Source organism: Staurois parvus, unplaced genomic scaffold (assembly GCF_062004578.1).
Source record: "Staurois parvus isolate SC_StPar_1 unplaced genomic scaffold, SC_StPar_1.0 ptg001100l, whole genome shotgun sequence".
NCBI lineage: Eukaryota > Metazoa > Chordata > Amphibia > Anura > Ranidae > Staurois > Staurois parvus.
In genome coordinates this window covers 6,810-28,640 of record NW_028318896.1, presented here as the reverse complement: position 1 = coordinate 28,640, position 21,831 = coordinate 6,810, and the positions used below count along the sequence as shown (strand labels likewise).

The 21,831-nt window shown below is 43.7% G+C and overlaps 1 protein-coding gene across 1 annotated transcript in view; it reads right to left on the bottom strand.

The window, feature by feature from the left end:
* Positions 1 to 18,095, bottom strand: part of LOC149440260 (endosome/lysosome-associated apoptosis and autophagy regulator 1-like) — a gene marked incomplete at its 5' end in the record, with an annotated part of 41,028 nt that extends 22,933 nt beyond the window's left edge. Inside the window, one exon of the mRNA XM_089658847.1 lies at positions 17,967 to 18,095. Within this exon, the coding sequence (XP_089514973.1) occupies positions 17,967 to 18,095 (129 nt within the window). The remainder of the gene's footprint in view (positions 1 to 17,966) is intronic.
* Between the last annotated feature and the right edge of the window lie 3,736 nt (positions 18,096 to 21,831).

The window sequence follows — 21,831 nt, the reverse complement described above, 5'->3', positions numbered from 1 at the left end:
GGCCAGAGTATGTGGGACAGATTATTACTTAATAAATCCCTGGGTGGGTGGATTGTATGGCTGGTTGGACAGAGGCCATGGGAAGTACAGACCCATTCTCGAGAGAGAGGGAGAGATCTTATGGGAATCTTAGGGATTTTTCTGAGAGTAACAACAGAAGGAGGAATTGTTGCCAGATCCTTCAAAGTACCCATTATACCCGCCTATTTCAATGATGAGAGCCATCCCTCACACATTACACCCCCTCCTGATACACATCTAGTCTGGGCCACAAACTCCATAGATGTAGGACTAATTTCATGTACACCATACAGAGTCACACTCAAGGAAGGGGCATTGCCCTACAAACAGAGGCAATACAAATTAACGCCAGAAAAGGAGGAAGGTATTGCTCCTCTAGTAGAAAGATTTTTAGAAACAGGTATTTTAGAAGAGACTGTTTCTCCTTACAACACACCTATCAATCCTGTCAAGAAACCAGATGGCTCTTACAGGTTTGTACAAGATTTGAAGGCCATAAATAATTTGGTAGTTCCAATAGCCCCAATAGTGTCTGATGTGCCATCACTCCTCACCTCCATTCCATTCGTTGCAGAATATTTTACAGTGATTGATTTAACAAATGCATTTTTTTCGGTTCCTGTGGATCACCAGACGAGGGCGCTATTTGTATTTATATTCCGAAATCGCCAGATGACCTGGTGTAGAATGCCCCAGGGTTATGTAGATTTGTCTGCAGACTGGCTTGCCCTCCAGACCACACTGAGGTCCTGGACCCCTCCCAATGGTTCGGTCCTCCTACAATATGTGTAGGCACCACTGGGACCTATTGATTTGTAGTCCAAGTCAGGCGGCCAGTCAGGAAGATAGTTGGTCTCTGTTAGAATGGTTGTCAGGGAATGGTCACAAAGCATCTAAAAAGAAATTTCAAGGGTGTCAAAAACAGGTTGAATACCTAGGTTTCACTTGGAGTCACGGTGAGAGGAATGTCAGTCACAAAAGAGCTGCGGCTCTCGTGGGTCTGCCCCACCCACAAACAAAATGGATACCTGATTGTGGCAGACCTCAGTGTGTGATCATAGAATGAACACTTTCAGAATCACCTGATATTCTCACATGGTCAAATTAAATGGTTGATGCCTTTGTGTACCTGAAGAATGCTATGGTAACGGCCCCTGGTCTTTGACTACCTGGCTATAAGAAAATGTTTCATCTGTATGTTAGGGAAAATTGTACAACCATGGTGGGGATCCTGACTCAGGAACATGGAGGCAAGCTCCGCCCTGTAGCTTTTTTTTCCAAAGTAGTGCCAACTCAGGTTCAGGGCATGCCTGCTTGTCGGAGAGCTCTTTCATCCTATGCAATGGTGGTGGAAATGGCTACTTCTTTCACATTGGGACATGAAACTACCCTACACACCACACATCAAGTGTTCTTACTACTGAAAAACAACACGTCGGCACAAAGGATAAGTGGATATGAGGTTATTCTTCTATCTGATCACAACTTATTATTAAATATTCTTCAGCACATTCAGGCGCTGCTCCAATTCGGAATGCCCTGTTGGAGCTCAAGGGAGAACAGGATGAAGTGGCACCAGAACACAATTGTATAGCCCACATACAGCAAGACACTTCCCCTAGGCCCGACATGTCAGCTGTGGCTCTTGATGGAGCCTCAGATGTGTTTGTAGATGGCTCATGCTCTAGACCAAATGACAATACTTACTATGCAGGATATGCCATTGTGCAACTTCCTGACAAAATACCTGAGGCTAGGCCAATCCCATATCAGTCAGCCCAGGCTGCTGAACGAATTTCCCTTACAAGAGCATGTCAATTATTTGCAGGGCAGGATGTCAACATTTACACAGACTCCAAGTACGCTCATGGTGCTGTACATGATTTTGGGGTCATTTGGGAGAGAAGAGGATTCATTGCTGCTGATGGCAAAACCATATCCCACTCTTCCTTGATATCTGGCCTACTCAAAGCCATACAGTTACAGAAAAAATTAGCCATTCTTCATTGCAGGGCACATACAAAGCACAGAGATCATATTGCCAAAGGAAATGCATTAGCAGATAAGGTAGCAAAGGAAGCTGCATTACAACAAGTGGCCAGTGAACAAATGCCTATGCTCACTTCAGGCGTCACCACCACACCACATGACGAGATGTATGCAGATTTACAAAAGTTTGCTACAACAGTCGATCTAGCGGACTGGGTCTGGAGCACAACTAGATCCAGCTTCTGGTCTAGTGTGCTTAGAGGGGAAACCATGCATTCCCTTGTCAAGTGCCGCACTGTTCATTTCACAGTACCACAGTCTAGGACATAGAAGATGGAAAACGACATGTGAAACATTATTGCAAGATTTTTACATTACAGGTTTACCTAGGTTGGTGAAAGAATGTGTTTCCAGGTGCATTACATGTATAAGGAACAATCCACAAAACCCAAAAAAACCACAACACCAGCATCTAGTGTACCAAACTACACCTTTCACCCATTTACAAATAGATTTTACCCACATGCCAAAAATAAGACCATTAAGGATAAGTTGAGGAAGGCCATTGGATGAACCTATACCCACTGGAAGATGATGTTACCTGCAATTCTAGCAGAGGTAAGAATGACACCTAACTACATGGTTATCCCCTTTTGAGATATTAATGGGAAGACCGTTCCCCACTCCTTGGGCTAGACAACCACTTTTGTTGTACCAGGTCAAGGTCCCCTTCTTTCCAACATGAGTATGTGAGAAAATGGATTCAAACTTTAGATCAGGTTGAAAGAAATGTTGCTCGCACCTCTCCTTTAATTTTTCAGGAACCAACACACCCTTTCCAAGTGGGAGTTGTCGCACTGGTCTGCCAACTCGCTAAAGACAAGAAGCAAGGCTACCTCTTTGGACCACTCACTACGGTGATAGCGGTTACCAGAACGGCTGTTCTGAAGGAGAATTCCCAGTCCTGGATCCATGCAAGTCAGGTGAAGAAGCTCTTTTTCCTGCCAGTATGGATCATAACTAACTGCAACTCCCTCCTCACTGGCCTGCCCCGCCACAGGCTATCCCCGCTTCAGTTGATCCTGAATACGGCAGCCAGACTCATCCACCTTACCAACCACTCTGTTTCCGCCACCCCCCTCTGCCAATCCCTCCACTGGCTTCCGATTGCCCAATGGATCAAATTCAAAATCCTAACACTGACGTACAAAGCTGTCCATCATACTGCCCCAAACTACATCACCGACCTAATATCCAAGTACCACCCAACACGCACTCTCCGCTCCTCACAAGACCTCCTACTCTCTAGTTCCCTGGTCTCCTCCTCCCATGCCCGCCTCCAGGACTTCTCCAGGGCATCACCCATCCTCTGGAACTCCCTACCCCAATCCATCAGACTATCATCTACTCTCCTCTCCTTTAGGCGCACCCTGAAAACCCACCTCTTCAGGGAAGCCTACCCCACCCCCTGCTAATTGCCGACCTCCTCCACTCTTCCTACCACTCCATCTCCCACAGCCATTTCCTCCTGTACCACTATCCCCTCCCTCCTAGATTGTAAGCTCCAAGGAGCAGGGCCCTCGAACCCCTCGTGTATCGCATTGTATTGTTATTGTACTGTCTCATGTATTGTCTCACATTGTAATGTACAGCGCTGAGCGAACTGTTGGCACTTTATAAATACTGTATAATAATAATAACAACTGTATTTATCACCCTGAGGACTTGGGCCTAATAAAAAGGTATCTGTGGTCAAGGACTAGATTTAAAATGAGACCCAGATAACCGGAGGTGAAAGAAAGTCAAAATGAAGTTTTGAAGAAAACAAGCCTTTCACAGGAAAAATGTTGATACAGTTTAAATATGCTTATTCTCAACAGTCAGGTTATAATAAATGTTGGATATGTAGTAAGTTATATCCTAGCATGGGTGTCGGCAACCTGCGGCTCCAGAGCCGCATGCGGCTCTTTTTCACCTTTGCTGCGGCTCCGGAGCACACTGCCCACCAGGTGACAGGCCGCCGTGGCTCGCGAGCCACATGCGGCCTCTTTACACACTTCAATGCGGCTCTTCTGTGTGCCGGGCGCCCGCTCCCCTCCCTCCTCTCGGGCGGCCGCCCCAAAAGTCAGGACTCTGCAGCTAGCCCAGCAATGGGCAAACTACGGCCCGGCGGACCTTTTAATCCGGCCCGCGGAGCGTGGCAAACATTGGCTGTCAGGATTACTATAGGGGGGATGAATTACTATATGGGGGATGAATTACTATATGGGGGATGAATTACTATATGGGGGATGTATTTTCAGTTTTAAAAATGTGTCTCTCAAAATAAATTTCAATCGTGGTTTTGGCGAGATTTGGCTCAGTTGAAAAAAAAGGTTGCCCACCACTGCATTAAGGTAAGAAACAATATATGCAGTGTCGGATTTGTTTTAAATGTTGCAATGGTTTTGCGGCTCCCAGTCTTTTTTTTTTGCCTTCGGAAACGGGTCCAAGTGGCTCTTTATGTCTTAAAGGTTGCAGACCTCTGTCCTAGCACATATAAAATTCCTCTTTTGGCCGCCCCAGTCAAGATATTTTTGGTAATAAAAGGGAATGTAAGTACTAGTTTGACCAATATTACTTGTAATGCCACCATATTTTTTCCAACTTTGGGAGTCATTCAACTCCCTGATTGAGGTTTTAGACTGGGGAAGAATTCCCACAAGGGAAAGGGAATGTGCTCTCAGTCCAAATTAAACATATCTGATCCTAGAAGGCGGGATGGAACTTCTTCTGTGAAACTCTTGCAAGTAAATGATAGAGCCCTGAAAGAAAGTTTAGAGGAGAAAAAAGTGGGATAATGTGGGAAAAACTATGTTTGGAAAACTTTTTTGGCACCTCACACTTGTTGTCACCTCTGAATTTCGCTCTGCAATAGAAAAATTGCCGGTCTCCTTGGGAAACAATACCTATATTTGTTGTGGTAAGATCTGTTACCCTTGGATACCGAGTAATGTCCACGGCTGGTGCTATGTAGCCCAATTAGTGCCAATTATGGCAGCTATAGACCAGAAGGAACACCAGGTAAAAACCAGTATATACCCAAAACACCAACTAACTCTGAGACAGAGAAGGGAAACCAAACAAGAAAAGGTAGATCTATTCTCTACAGGTGATAAGGTTTGGTCATGGTTCCCTACCTATACAGGATGTGGAATAACACTCATGAACAAAATAAATAATTACACAAACATTATCGATGATATATTGGAAAGGAACTCTAAGGACATAGGGTTGCTAAATACTGGAGACCAGAGCTATTACAAAAACAGCTGGAGATGCAAGAATTAGCTATTGAAAGCATGAGTGCTGCTCTGACAGGTTTGTGCGAGATGACAGAGGATTATGAATGCTGTACTTGGATATACAATACCACAATGACTGTTCCAGATTATTATGAAATAATAAAGCAACACAGGGAACAGGTAAAACGGTTTAATGGAAAAAGCTAGAGCTATAGGAAAAGATGGATGGAGCCCTTTTGGTTGGTTGGGATCAGGATTTGGTTCCGTCTTTTCATGGATAAAAGGTATCACTGTAAGCATAGTCATGATATTGCTTTTTGTTTTATTTTTATACCTATGTTTTAAATGTTTATTATCTTGCATTGCTAGAGCTACTAAGCCGCAAAATATAAATGAAGGTTATTTGGCTACGTACAAAAAGATGAATGAGGTAAAGAATTGAGATCATGTTCATGATCTAAGAAGGAATTGAAAAGATCTAGATAACCTCCATTTTGTTGATGTACACCATTTTAAGTATTAAGTTAGGTTTTTGCAGATATATTAGAAATTTAATGAAACTGTTTCAGCTTGCTCAAGGATGTATAAACAAAGATAAGGTGTCCCTGAGCTTTCTGTGTTCAGCCGATTCTCAGAAAGCTTGCAGAAACAGTTTAGACTAGGAAATGTATATGCCATGTTTCATGTAGTCAGCTCATGATGGAAAGTTACAAATTGCAGTTTTGGAACTCGCTCCCCTCTCCTTTTTTACTTCTGTCTAATCTAAGTAATGTTTAATAAACTTTGAACATCTTTGAACATAAGCTGTCTGCTGTTATTCCGTGTTCATAGGGTATTCCCAGAATTCTGCTGATAACCAAGAATCTCTCCACAGATCGGTGGTCTCTGAGGGGATAAAGAAAATCGATCCTTTCAATGCCCACCATTAGAATATCGCACCCTGCATCCACCCACTTCTAACGTGGACATACATGAAGTGTTCTTTTTCACTCAGCCTGTGGGCTGAAGAAAAAAAATAAAAAACAAAAAGAACCTAACAGATTCCTCCATTCGCATCGATCGATGTGGATGAAGAAATCTCTGCCAAGAAAAAAAATTGTGATTGGCCTTTTACCTCATCATGTGATCAGCTGTGTCCATAGGAACTTTTTTTTGTAACTTAAACTGTAACCTTTCCAGACTGATTGTATGGTCTCTCAAAATGCAATAGCCATTTCCTGACTACCTAAAATCTTTCAAGACCCTGTGTAAATGTATACCCTAGATTGTGCTATGCTGCATCTGATACTAATACTCCACTAGTGTGTGGTAGCGACAGAAGCAGTCCTTGAGGCAGAGACAAGCTTTGCCAGGACAGGAGTAACAAAAAAAAGCGGGTGTCGCATCTAATTCCGTGTCTGCTACAAACACAACATTTTTTGAGAGTGTCTTTTGGGATGGGGTACCAGGAATGGCATCAGGAAAATGCCTCTCATACAGCCAGCTCACTGCATGAGAGGCAATGACGCCGTCTTATAGAGGGTGGCATTAACGAACATAGTGTCCCCAACACAACAAAACTACCAGTGGTTTACAAGTCTGGGTCATAGAATCTAAAGTTCAGTTTAAAGACTGCCGCACCAATCAGGATGTGCAGAGTGACTTGCACATACTCAGTGGGCACCCGGCTGTGAAGCCGCAAACTGTCACGGCCTGGTGCCCACAGTTGAGATGCTGGGGAGAGAAGAGGGAGAGAAGGGATGGCATGAGTGAGCACATCGCTGGATCCTGGGATAGGCGAGTGTATATCATAAGCAAAATCTCCTGCGCTCAAGGACTCAGGCGGGTGGCGAATAGATGGAACCAGACCTGGAAAGATCGACCACCAATGCATGTAGAGTTGTGCAGCTCCAAATAAGGCTGGGGAAACCGGACCAATACTGCAAATCGAAACAAAAACGAGAAGCGCACCAACCTTGCGCATTACCTCAGTAACCAAAGTTTTTTAATTGTAAAATAATACTCACAAACAGCGAATATAATCAGGCATATAGGTCCTCAAAGGGACCTGAAAAGTAGAAAGCCAGCGCGGATCCCATCATGGGGGTAGATACTCCGTACAGCTGACGCGTTTCGAAGGGCATCCCTTCTTCATCAGAGCTGACTGAACTGAGAGTGCTCACTCCCATATATACCCAAGAACTGGAAATAAGCCCTCCCCACTGGGTTGGGCAGTCTCAGGTTGGGAGGAGGGGCCAAGGTGTCATCAAAATACAATAGCCATTTGTAATGCCAACAGAAAGAAATAAACATGAACAAAAAACCACTCAATATAGATACAGTACATCAGCTACAGAATGACAGCAATCATGATGATGATGGTACAAATTGTTATGAGATATTAATTATTAGATGATCAATTAAAAAATGTTTTAAAAAGGGGGGGAGGGGGGGGGGGCAATTTATCCAAAGTGCTTGTCATGATAATAAATGATATATATTTATGAATTATTAATACATCAATTTGTCAATAAAAAAATAAACAAACCTATATATACACACATACATATAAATGATTATGTAGAGTGTATGTTTTTTTAGAAGTCAGCAGCTACAGTTTTTGTAGCTGCTAACTTCTAATAAACACATAAATGACTGGAACTTTATGGTGATTTACGAGGGGCCAATTTTGCGGAGCCTATCATATTCAGGGTCACTTCAAGGATGACAGAGTGTATTGTCATTGAAATGCATACGTCGCATTATATTTTCATATCTATGACTGGCCATGGCAGCAGAGAACATGGGCATATGGTGAATTGGGTCTGTGGACCACTATGACCTCAAATCATTCTTTTTAATAATGACCAAGGGTTAGGCCCAAAAAAACCTTTAAATTTGGAAACCGTATTAGGTTTTCAAAGCAAATGGTCAGGCAAGGTTTGAATTTGGGTTGGCAGCGATACATTGTTGTGTGTATAAATTGATTTGATCCACAATCTATCCATATAGATCTTTCTTGAAAAACAGCCCCAAAAAATCAAGGGGAGTATTTAAAGTTGCTGTTTGCACCTGAATTCAGAGTTTGGCAGTGAATGGGGGAAGTAAAGGTGCTGCAGAATGTCAGCTCCCTGTCAGGATTTCCAAGCACATATCCTGAAGGACACTATGAGCTCTATGGTCGAATGTTTGGTGGCTGTGAGACACTACTTGTGCTAGCCACCGCACCAGCTTGCACTGTACTTAGGGGACTCGCCACATCACCAAGTGATACTGCAGTGCTGGTATGTAAAAGACCAGGGTGTACTAGGCCACTGGTGCTCGCCATTTCATCAAAAGGTAGTGTAGTACTAGTACTGGCACTCTGCTGAATATGAGAATCATCATGCAGTTCTAAAATCTCAGCAACCTGGGCATGGGGTTGGGTACGCCTGACCTTAGCAGGGACCTCTACTCCATCATCTGAGCTGTCAGGGTGCTGCTGCAGGTTTGTATCCTGAGTCTGACCATGTCAGTGAGGCTTCCCCTTCGCTTTCATCTGACATACTCAGAATCCCATAGGCATCTTCACTAGTGTACCTTTCTTTGGACATTTTGAAGTCTTTGGACTATCTGAAGTCACCTGTGACAATAATACACTGATCAGTAAAAAAAATATGTACACTGTACTAAATGTCACTGGTGACAGGGCAGTGAAAGGCTTAACTGGGGGTGATCAGGGAGTTAAATGTGACCTAACTGTGCTTTTACTTTGTCAGTGTACTGCTTTGACTCATATGGATCTGCTTTATTTTCGCTCTGTAATGGAATGTGCTCCAGAGAGAGAAGATTGCATCATATCCTGTGCCTGTGTTCTATAAACTGATCAGCAGGTCCAGTGCGAACATCATTGGCCTGGAGGTGGTGAGTGATCAGTGCTGTACCGAATCACAGCACCGCTGGGCGCGTTCGCTCGCCCACAGCTAGAGGAAACAGCTGGAGCACGGATCATGTATGTATGTGATTTTGTGCAGAGAGTCAATCCTGTAGCAGTAAAACTGTTAAAATTGTTTGCTTACAACATTCAGTTTTGAAGTGAATGAACTTTCCCAAACAAAAACTACATTCACTGTTAGAACTTTGAGAAACATTGCCATCCTGCTCCTGTCACTAAAGTAAAAAAAAAAAAAAAAACACATTGAGTTGACCCCACTAATGATTAGAAAATCAAACAAACATTCTTAAAACAAACATTTTCAAAATGAAAACTTTACTAGTGTATGGCCAACTTTAGTATAAATGGTCTTACAGTACAAGTGATGTTCAGTCTTGATGACCATGTATTATAAAAAAAAAAAGGCCATTATGACCAGACATGGATGTGGGTGCATGTTCCAGAATGTGGATTAAGGGACATGCAGCTGCACCCACACGGATGTAAAATTGGGAGTAGAGGCTTTGTCCCTGCAGCCTCTGTATTCCAATTGACATCAATGGGTTTGCCTGCACGCAGATGCAGAGAACACCTGTGCATCCCACGCAGGCAAAACCCAGCCCTTTGCATGATTGTATGCTTAAAGTGATACTGAAGCTAAACATTTTTTTTACCCTAATGCATTTCTTGCATTAAGGTAAAAAATGTTTTATATTTCTCTGCCCCCCTTCCCTGTGTGTTCCCCCCTCCAGGTTTTTGCATGGCTGCATTTATTCTTCCGTCTCTTCTTCTTTACACAGGACTCAAACAGCAGGAGGAGCCATTGTTTCTTGCTGTTGTCAATCAAGTGCAGTGAGGAGGAAGGAGGGGGAGGGGCCAAGTCCCGCTTTTTAACCACTTGCCAACCACTCTATAGCCGAATGATGGCTACAGCACCGTTGTCAAGTTCTGGAAGGGCGTCCCATGACTTCCTCCCAGAACGTGCCCTCGGCGATCACGTGATGTGGTATAAGGCCAATCACAGTAGCCTTTTACCACGTGATCAGCTGTGTCCAATGACACAGTAGATCTCTGGTAAATGTAGTTGCCGGTTATCAGCTGCACTTTCCTCACGCTGTCAATTATCAGAGGACGGATCAGCACTGATGATCAGTGCCCTGATGATCAGTGCCCAGCAGTGCCACCCACCTGTGCCCAAGCAGTGTCACCCACCTGTGCCTAGTAGTGCCACCCACCTTTGCCCAGCAGTGCTGCCAGTCAGTGCCCAGTGCTGCCCATCAGTGTTGGATATCAGTGCAGCATCATCAGTGCCACCTCATCAGTGCCCATCAGTGCTGCCTGTCAGTGCAGCCTCATCAACGCACATCAGTGAAGGAGAAAAATTACCTGTTTGCAAAATTTTATAATAGAAACAAAGAAAAAAACTTTTATTTTGCTTTTATTTTTTTGTTTATAGCGCAAAAAAGAAAAACCCCAGCGGCAATTAAACACCGCCAAAAGGAAGCTCTATTTCTATGAAAAAAATTATAAAAATGTCATATTGGTACAGTGTTGCATTACCGCGTAATTGTCATTCAAAATGTGACAGCACTAAAAGCTGAAAATTTGCCTGGGCAGGAAGGCGGTATAAGTGCCCGGTAGGCAAGTGGTTAAAGAGAATTTGTTTCCAAAACCATACTTACATAGGTGGTAGATGCTGCATCTGTCCCTCGCCGACTCAGCGATCACATGACACTGAGTTCTCACCACTGCATGAGCAGAGACTGTCAGTCACCACTGTCTGCTCTGTCCCCTACACTCACTGGAGTGCTGGGCTGTGGGGGAGCAGCTGGCTCAGTCTCTCAGCAGCTCGCCGAGAGGCTCAGGCCAGGTGCTGCTCCCCTGGACTGTATGAGTGATGTCAGACGACGACGGGCTTCAGCCTGCTGTCAGCTGAAAACAGGTCACAGGAGTGCAGAATGAACTTTACTCCTGTGATCTACAAAAGTACAGCCAAACCTAATTTCTCTTTTAAGTCTATGGAGCACCTCTCCATAGACACACAGCTTGGGAGCACGCAGACACCATGTGCCTCCATTGCAAACAGCTTGCTATGGGGACACGGGAAGAGGAGGAGCCAAGGTTGCCGACTGGGGATCCGAGCTTAGTAACACTTTAAGTATGCCTTTGTGAACGAGACATTCAAAGGGAAGGTGTCACGATCGCGGCATCAGACCCCAGACCTTCTCACCAAACTCATGACCGAAGGACCGGCCGATCTAAAACCGCAATGTGACCTGTGTAACAATGCCACACCCAGCTGCACCCTACACAGCGATTTTCCAGCTAATGGTCAACCGATCGATGTGCCGTCAGCCTGAGCAATTGTTACTGGGTCGGGTTAATTACGCAACTAACCCTTAACTGCCACCACCCCTTTTTGTACAGAGAAAGGGGAAACTCTCTTTATCACATATACACTGTAATGGTTGAAAAGTCGTCTGTCCAATACGGTCACCGCAGGCGAATATTTTTTCAGTAAGCAAATATTTTGAGTAATTGTTGCAATGTGTGTCTCAAAGCTTCTAAAACTTTTTTGGTCATGCCAGACTGAGGCAGTTGAATTTTATACCCTCACCTGTACACAGATTTTTAATCGGTCATACACACACACACACACACACACACACACACAGTGAAAGAATTAAGTATTTGATCCCCTGTTGATTTTGAATATTCACAAAAAAGTGATCAGTCTTAAAATCGAATGGTAGGTGTATTGTAACACAGAGACAGAATAGCAACAAAAAATTTAAAAGAAATGCATGTCTAACAAATTATGCACTGATTTGCATGTTCATGAGGGAAACAAGTATTTGATTCCCCTTATCATTCAGCAGGATTTCTGGATACCAGGTGTCTGTCATACAGGTAACAAGCTGAGATTAGAAGCAGTCTCTTAAAGGGAGTGCTGCTAATCTCATTTTGCTATCTGTATAAAAAGACACCTGTCCACAGGAGCAATCACACAATCAGATTCCAAATTCTCCACCATGGCAAAGACCAAAGAGCTGTCCAAGGATGTCAGGGACAAGACTGTAGACCTACACAAGGCTGGACTGGGCTACCTAACTATCGCCAAGCAGCTTGGTGAGAAGGTGACAACAGTTGGTGCAATCATTCGCAAATGGAAGAAACACAAAACAACTGTCAGTCTCCCTAGGTCATGTGCACCATGCAAGATCTCACCTCGTGTAGTGTCAATGATCATGAGAACAGTGAGGAACCATCCAAGAACTACATGTGAGGATCTTGTCAATGATCTCCATGCAGCTGGGACCACAGTCACCAAGAAAACAATTGGTAACACACTACGCCGACAAGGATTGAAATCCTGCAGTGTCCGCAAGGTCCCTCTGCTCATGAAATCACATGTCCAGGCCCGTCTGAAGTTTGCCATTGAACATCTGAATGATGCAGAGGAGGACTGGTTGAAAGTGTGGTCAGATGAGACCAAAATCGAGCGCTTTGGCATCAACTCAACTCGCTGTGTTTAGAGGAGGAGGAATGCTGCCTATGACCCCAAGAACACCATCCCAACTGTCAAACTTTGTGGTGGAAACATTCTGCTTTGGGGATGTTTTTCTGCTAAGGGGACAGGACAACTGCACCACATCAAAGGGACGATGGACAGGGCAACGTATCGTCGAATCTTGGGCGAGAACCTTCTTCCCTCAGCCAGGGCATTGAAAATGGGTCGTGGATGGGTGTTCCAGCATGACAATGACCCAAAACACATGGCCAAGGCAACAAAGGAGTGACTCAAGAAGAAGCACATTAACGTCCTGGAGTGGCCTAGCCAGACCTTAATCCAATTGAAAATCTGTGAAGGGAGCTGAGACTTGCTAAACGTCAGCCACCAAACCTTAATGACTTGGAGAGGATCTGCCAAGAGAAGTGGGCCAAAATCTCTTCTGAGATGTGTGCAAACCTGGTGGCCAACTACAGGAAACGTCTGACCTTTGCCAACAAGGGATTTGCCACCACGTACTAAGTCATGTTTTGTGAAGGGGATCAAATAATTAATTTCCCTCATGAACATGCAAATTAGTGCATAATTTGTTAGACATGCATCTCTTTAGAATTGTTTTGTTGCTATTCTGTCTCTCAGTGTTACAATACACCTACCATTCGATTTTTAGACTGATCATTTCTTTGTGAGTGGGCAAACATACAAAATCAGCAGAGGATCAAATGCCTACTTCCTTCACTGTATGTGCGTATATATATATATATATATATATATACACACAGTGGGGCAAAAAAGTATTTAGTCAGCCACCAATTGTGCAAGTTCTCCCACTTAAAAAGATGAGAGAGGCCTGTAATTGGCATCATGGGTAGACCTCAACTATGAGAGACGGAATGAGAAAAAAAATCCAGACAATCACATTGGCTGATTTGGAAAGAATTTATTTGCAAATTATGGTGGAAAATAAGTATTTGGTCACCTACAAACAAGCAAGATTTCTTGCTCTCACAGACCTGTACCTTCTTCTTTAGGAGGCTCCTCTGTCCTGCACTCATTACCTGTATCAATGGCACCTGTTTGAACTTGTTATCAGTATAAAAGACACCTGTCCACAACCTCAAACAGTCACACTCCAAACTCCACTATGGTGAAGACAAAAGAGCTGTCGAAGGACACCAGAAACAAAATTGTAGACCTGCACCAGGCTGGGAAGACTGAATCTGCAATAGAAAAGCAGCTTGGTGTGAACAAATCAACTGTGGGAGCAATAATTAGAAAATGGAAGACATACAAGACCACTGGTAAATTCCCTCGATCTGGGGCTCCGCGCAAGATCTCACCCCGTGGGGTCAAAATGATCACAAGAACAGTGAGCAAAAATCCCAGGACCACACAGGGGGACCTAGTGAATGACCTGCAGAGAGCTGGGACAAACGTAACAAAGGCTACCATCAGTAACACACTACGCCACCAGGGACTCAGATCCAGCAGTGCCAGACGTGTCCCCCTGCTTAAGCCAGTACATGTCCGGGCCCGTCTGATGTTTGCTAGAGAGCATTTGGATGATCCAGAAGAGGATTGGGAGAATGTCATATGGTCAGATGAAACCAAAAATAGAACTGTTTGGTAGAAACACAACTCATCGTGCTTGGAGGAGAGAGAATGCTGTGACCACATACCTACTGTGAAGCATGGGGGTGGCAACATCATGCTTTGGGGCTGTTTCTCCGCAAAGGGACCAGGACGACTGATCCATGTACAGGACAGAATGAATGGGGCCATGTATCATGAGATTTTGAGTGCAAACCTCCTTCCATCAGCAAGGGCATTGAAGATGAAACGTGGCTGGGTCTTCCAACATCACAATGATCCCAAACATACCACCTGGGCAACAAAGGAGTGGCTTCGTAATAAGCATTTCAAGGTCCTGGAGTGGCCTACCCAGTCTCCAGATCTCAACCCCATAGAAAACCTTTGGAGGGAATTGAAAGTCCGTGTTGCCCAGCGACAGCCCCAAAACATCACTGCTCTAGAGGAGATCTGCATGCAGGATTGGGCCAACATACCAGCAACAGTGTGTGCCAACCTTGTGAAGACTTACAGGAAACATTTGACCTCTGTCATTGCCAGCAAAGGATATATAACAAAGTATTGAGATGAACTTTTGATATTGACCAAATACTTATTTTCCACCATAATTTGCAAATAAATTCTTTCCAAATCAGCCAATGTGATTGTCTGGATTTTTTTTCTCATTTTGTTTCTCATAGTTAAGGTCCACCTATGATGCCAATTACAGGCCTCTCTCACCTTTTTAAGTGGGAGAACTTGCACAAGTGGTGGCTGACTAAATACTTTTTTGCCCCACTATATATATATATATATATTTTTTTTTTTTTAATTATTATTTATTTATTTCTAATGGTTGGTGATTACTTCTTCCCTAAGAAGGCTATGTCATAGTAAACTTAGGAAAGCAAGAGCCTGCACACAGACATGCAATCAGATTTGTTGAGAGCACACAGTTACAGCTGTCACCTAGTTCTAGCTTCCAGGAATAAACTGCAAGCATAAGACAAAAAAAAAAAAAATGCCTCAATTCTGGCTCAACCTCAGGCTTTTGAACAAAATTATTTACTCATTCCAGCTTATTATAGGACTGTCCTGTTCATAACCTGGTTGGGTGGCAATGTGGCAAGTGTAGCGGAACCGTTCTGCCTGGGCTTCCTCGTGCGGAGCGATGCGTCTCAGCCAATGGTCCCCTTTCCGGCAAATCTTCCAGAGTCGGAACTTCATGTAGGGTGAATGAATGAATGCTTTATTGAACACAGCTCAGTTTATACAGCACTTCCTGGCAGTAATCCCTGCCCCCTTCACCCCCAGACAGTCTGGCACCTGGTTTTCCCCACCCACAACAAAACTCTACAGCACAGTATGAAATCTAGAGAAGTGAAAGAATACAAGTTCACATTACCCTAAACAAACAGTGTAGAATGTCTGTCTACATAACAGCTGCTAAACATGTACAGCTTTAAAAATGGTAGAACGGGAAGACCACTTAACAAGGGGATAAAACTGGAATAGAAAAATGTTATCACAAAAGGGACGGTTTGTCACAAGGCTCCCCCATTGCGTAACACCCGAGACCCGGCGAGACCTTCAAACGGGTCCGCTTGGGGCTGGTCAGTTCAGAGGGTTACTTCACCAACTCGGTTTGCCAGGACAACCCATCCGGTCCTGAAGCTTGTCTATCCAGGGCATGGGGTATGCATCAGTCACAGTTCGGTCATTGAGCCTCCGATAGTCCACACAGAACCAGACGGTTCCGTCCTTCTTGGGTACCAGGACTACCGGGGAGGCCCAGGGACTGTAAGAGGGTTCTATCACACCTAAATCCAACATTTTCTTAATCTCTCTCCTCATCCTTTCTCTGACGGACTCGGACACTGGGTAGGTTGCCTGCTTCAGGGGGGCCTGACCCTGAGTGTGTACCTGCTGGGCAGTTGTGGTGGTGTATCCAGGCAGGGATGAGAACAGCCCTCGGCGCTCTTGGAGCAGTTGGCGGACCTGTTCCTGGGCCTTGGGAGGCAGCCGTGTGCGGATCTCTACGTCCGCTATATACACACAAATGCATTGGGAACACTACACATTCTATTCCAAATCAAAACACGAAGAAAAATATATCAAATTTGTGTTCCTCAAAAAAAAAAAAAATTGAAGAAAAGTGATTAGACTGTTCAAAAAAATAGCAGTGTTTGCATTCTTCTTTACAAACTCAAACATTCACTATATAAACTGAAAAATGTTTGAAGATTTTGCTTTCCTTTGAATCACTTAATTAATATTTAGTTGTATAACCACTGTTTCTGAGAACTGCTGTACATATGTGTTGCATGGAGTCAACCAACTTCTGGCACCTGTGAACAGGTATTCCAGCCCTGGATGATTGGACTACATTCCACAGTTCTTCTCTATTTCTTGGTTTTGCCTCAGAAACTGCATTTTTTATGTCACCCCACAAGTTTTCTATTGGATTAAGATCCGGGGATTGAGCTGACCACTCCATAACGTCAATCTTGTTGGTCTGGAACCAAGATGTTGCACGTTTACTGGTGTGTTTGGGGTCGTTGTCTTGTTGGAATACCCATTTCAAGGGCATTTCCTCTTTAGCATAAGGCAGCATGACCTCTTCAAGTATTCTGATGTATTCAAACTGATCCATGATCCCTGGTATGCGATAAATAGGCCCAACACCGTAGTATGAGAAACGCAATCATGCTTCACTGTCTTCACAGTGTACTGTGGCTTGAATTCAGTGTTTGGGGGTCATCTGACAAACTGTCTCTGGCCACTAGACCCAAAAAGAACAATCTTACTTTCATCAGTCCACAAAATGTTGCGTCATTTCTCTTTAGGCCAGTCAATGTGCTCTTTGGCAAATTGTAACCTCTTCAGCACGTCTTTTTTTCAACAGTGGGACTTTGCGGGGGCTTCTTGCAGATAGCTTGGCTTCACATAGGCGTCTTCTAATTGTAACAGTACTCACAGGTAACTTTAGACCTTTTTTGATCTTCCTGTAGCTGATTGTTAACTGAGTCCTTGCAATTTTGGCTATTCTTCTATCCATTCGAATGGTAAGCTTTTGCTTTCTTCCACGTCTTTCAGGTTTTGGTTGCCATTTTAAAGCATTTGCGATTATTTTAGCTGAGCAGCCTATCATTTTCTGCACTTCTTTATATGTTTTCCCCTCTCCAATCAACTTTTTAATCAAGGTACGCTGTTCTTCTGAACAATGTATGGAACAACCCATTTTCCTCAGAATTTCAGAGAGAAATGCACTGTAACCAGCATGAACAACATTTGCTGCCTTCCTTCCTTAAATAAGGGCAATAATTGCCACCTGTTTTTCAAAGAATGAATGACCTCACTAATAGAACTCCACACTGCTATTATTTTAAACATGCCCCTTTCAATTAGTGATTCAATTACACAGAATCAGCAGCATGCATGTCTGTTGGATTTCTATTACTCTACTACACCTGCTAGTAAATTATTTGCCATGTAGAAATATCATTTCTACCAAAAACAGTGATTGATCAGGTTAGTGATGTCTGACTGCTATTATTTTGAACACAACTGTATATACCTAAAAATTATTAAAAGGCTTTGCACTTTATTTTACTGCATGTATAAAACATATTCCATTAAAAAAAAAAAAAAAAAAAAAAAAAAGACACCAAACCTTTTTGGTAATTGAAGCCTCACTCACCTGACATATTCTGATACTCAAAGGTAAGCCCACTCATGACCAAACTTTGCATGTTGTCAGGTAGTGTATTCCACCATTTATATTCATATCCAAGCACTGCTTCTGTACCAGCTGGACAGGGACTGCAAGCTATGGGAAAGATCCACAAAATTAGAGGAAGAAAAATGGAATGGCAAACATTCAAGTTACAGTAAGATAGCAACGTTATATTGCTATTTATCGATCAAAATATATATCATACATTAATGAAATTTTAAACAGTTCTTCAGAGAAATCATCTTATCCAATGTAAATAAAAATTACTTCCCCTCCTTTTTTTCCCTTAAAGCAAAACTAAAAAAAGTCAGGAATACTCACCTATTCTCCAACAGCCCAATGCCTGTGAGGTCCTTTGCCAGTGCCTGCATCTTCTCACCGGTGCTGGTCTTCAGCCATCTTGATTGGCCAGTGTAGGATGGTGTCACTCCTGCACAGGTGCAGGAGTCATTCATCCTGGTGCACTGGCACTGTGTTGAAAATAGAGCTGTGCATTTTGCAGAGGATTGCAAACAGGCAGGTAAGAATTTAATTGCAGAAGAGACATTGCCTCCCTGTTATCAATTGTTTTTTTAACCTTTAGTTGCACTTTAGGACACAACAGTGTCATGGAAATTTTGTATTGTTGGTCGAACTTTAAATGTGTCATATATGAGTGTTATTCATATGTCTCTCGTGTGGCTTAATTAAAGCTCTGAAGGCTGCAATTGGGCCATGCGCATGTACAATGTATGTATTACAGTACTCAGCTTGGTAATGGATGAGATGGCAGATCTGCGCTTATAGACCGGCGTGTATGCCACCACGGCATTCGATGCGAATGCCGCTGGCAGTAGACCGTGGGCCTGTATCCACATATCAGCAGCATAGTACCACATGGGCTTCATAACGCAAGGCGCCAAGCGGTGTGAACTCCACGTGTAGGCTTATGCATATCTTACAACCCATTACCAACTTGAAACTGTATCTTGGATGGATGTGTTTTAATAAAGATCGTACCGGGCCCATCCAGGTACAGACTGGTGTTTAGCTTAGGGAATACTTGTACAAAGGATTTGCATGCCAATGGGAGCTAGTAGGACAGGAAATATGACCTCAGAAGGCTCATGGGAGGAAGGGGAGGAAGTCTGCTGACCTCAGAAGGCTCATGGGGGAGGACCAGTGATAGATAATAGGAAAGGCTATGCTCCAATCGGAATGTACATCCTGTGTATAGGCACTCCCCATTGCATTGTTCGGTGGGAGGGGATTGACTTTATTCATGTGGGGGGCATGTGTGTATTTTTAATAAAACCAGGGGCTGAGTCTGAAACCAGCCCTTATGTGAATTCAACCATCATCCTGAGAGTGTCGTTTGATCATTCTAGGGTAACGGAGCTCCATCATCCCCACATTTCAACAGAAGCTAAAAGTAGTTGGATGGGCAGGAATCGTGTAGTTTAGCTACAGTCGTGGTAAGCGAGATTCACACAGCTTTATGGGGGATTTCTGCGCATCCAACTGCGAGTACTCACGGTAAGGAGAAATTTGTTAAAGCAAATTTCCAAGACAGTTTGGCGAGCCTGGTGGATACTAACGCGTATTCTTGCATAGCTAACCAAGCACGAGGGGGGAATGGGCCATCATGAACTAGCAAAAAGTATGCCGGCACATTTCAGGTCTCTCTGCCATTAAGAGGATCACTTTTTGCGCGTTCGTGTGGCTGATTTCGCTCTCTGTTAGCGAACAAGAATTACCGCTTAGCAAGGACCTAGTTTTTTGTCCTAAACTCTTGATCTGTGGGTGAAAGACGAGGGTTTTCTCTGCTGAGAGCAGCAGAGGGGTGGGTTTGGTTGGCTGGATTTGGTCAAGTTTAAAAATCTTCCAACCAAAAATTAAACGGGTATATGTTTTAGTGGGTAAAAGTTGTTGCATGTTTAGGTAAGTATTTGCGGGTTGTAGGTACTGTGGTGATTGCTTTACCCCCCTCCACGTGAGGTAATTATTACAGTGCTGAAAGGTTTAGGTTAATTGTTAACTGCTGTAAGATCTCTGTGTGTATGTAGTCTGTGCAATGTTTTGTGGTACTACTGCTCCCAGTAAGCATGCAGCAGGGGGTCCTTTCTGTTACATGTGCATGTTAGTGTGACATGTTGGTGTTTTATATCTGTTCTGTGATTGTGCCAAATTGTGTTGTATGTGTACTTCATATTGTTGTGCAATTGTCTGGTATATGTTCTGTCCAAAAGTCTGTTTTATGTAAGAGGTTAGAGGCAATTTTGAGGCTAGAGTCTGCCGTGTGCTCCTCTGTGGGGGGCCATTCTAGTGTTACCATGTGCTTCCCTGTGGGGGGTCATTTTTCTTGACTAACCACATGTACTCCTTTTGTTTGGTGGCCATTTTGTTAATGACCATGTGCTTTCCCTGTTGGTGGCCATTTTGTTGACTACCACATGTGCAGTAATCTCTATGCAATGTGCATGAAGTTTCCTATATGCATTTGACCCATATTGTGTTTTTAATCCAAATTTTTTACAGTTTCATTTGTTTGCTTTTAGCTTTAAATTTGCGTATTGCCGGCCAATTTAAAGTGTGTTAAGCGAGTTTTTCCCTCACGTGTTCCACATTTAGTGAGCGCAGTGAAGTCTGGGTTTTTGCACATAGATTTCTTGTATAGTGATTATGTTTTTCTTGTGTTTTTCTTGTTAAAAGTAGTTCCTTATTGTAAAGCGGGTTTGTTTTAAAGCTGCTGCGTTGCGTGTTTCGCGTCCAGCAGACTTTTTGTGTAAACGGTTTTAGGTGGTTGCAGTGAAGATCGCGTGTGTAGCGCAGATCGTTTAGCGGCGCTGATAGGATTGATTTTCGCGTCAGCAACGGGTTATTCTTGGCGCAGTTTTTTGGTTCATCTCTGTGTAATTGTTTTACTGTGACACGTCCGTGTTTTTCATAAGGATCCACTTTGTCCTTTTTAACAGTTTTTCAGGTTGAAAAAGGGTTTTTCTGTGTGTATTAGGAAAGTTTTTTTTTACACAAATTTCCTAAAGGTCAGTTAGCAGCTTTCCGGGCAACCAGTGACCCCTAAGTAACATCCGAAAACCCCTCTTTTTGTTTTGACTTGTGTTAGCTACTGTGTGCAGGGAGAGAAAAGCCACTTTCATCATTGTGCGGTGTGGCCTGCCAAACACAGTGGGTGATGAGAACCACATAAATTGCGCTGTGCGAGTGGGCTGTCCAGGGAAGTATAACACTTAGCCTGGTTACCACAAACACTTCGGGTGGTCAGGATCACATAAATTGCGCTGTGGGAGTGGGAGGTGTGCTCTCAGTCTGACCGCCACTTGATGCGCTTCGGGTGATCGATCAGTATCACATAAATTACGCTGTGCTGGGAAAGTGGTGGAATCAGGCCTCTCGGTAGGATCCCACCGAGTGCTCGAGGGGGTAAACAGGTACCCGGACGCGGGATATATACCAGTGACTAGTCACGATGGGCAGTAGTCAGTCCATGAAGAGAGAGGGGGAGCCAGCCCTCTTCAGGGTAAGGACAGCTGCACAACTGATGAAGGTGAGTTTGAGGGGGAGGTCTACAGAACCCCTCAAAAGGTGGAATAAATGGTCGAAGGGTACCAGATGGGAAATTCCCCGGGAAGGTACATTTGACGCATGGAGGTGGGAAAAATTCATCTCTGAATTTGGACCACGAATGCAGGCGTCAGAACTAGAGATCGCACAGCTATGGCTTCACAGGTCAATCCGATTAGGGAAGCAGGGCATACATAAACTGGTGTCTGTCCGGAAGAACCAGGTGATGTATACCTGGCCTCCAGAGGGAATAAAACAGGAGGATCCA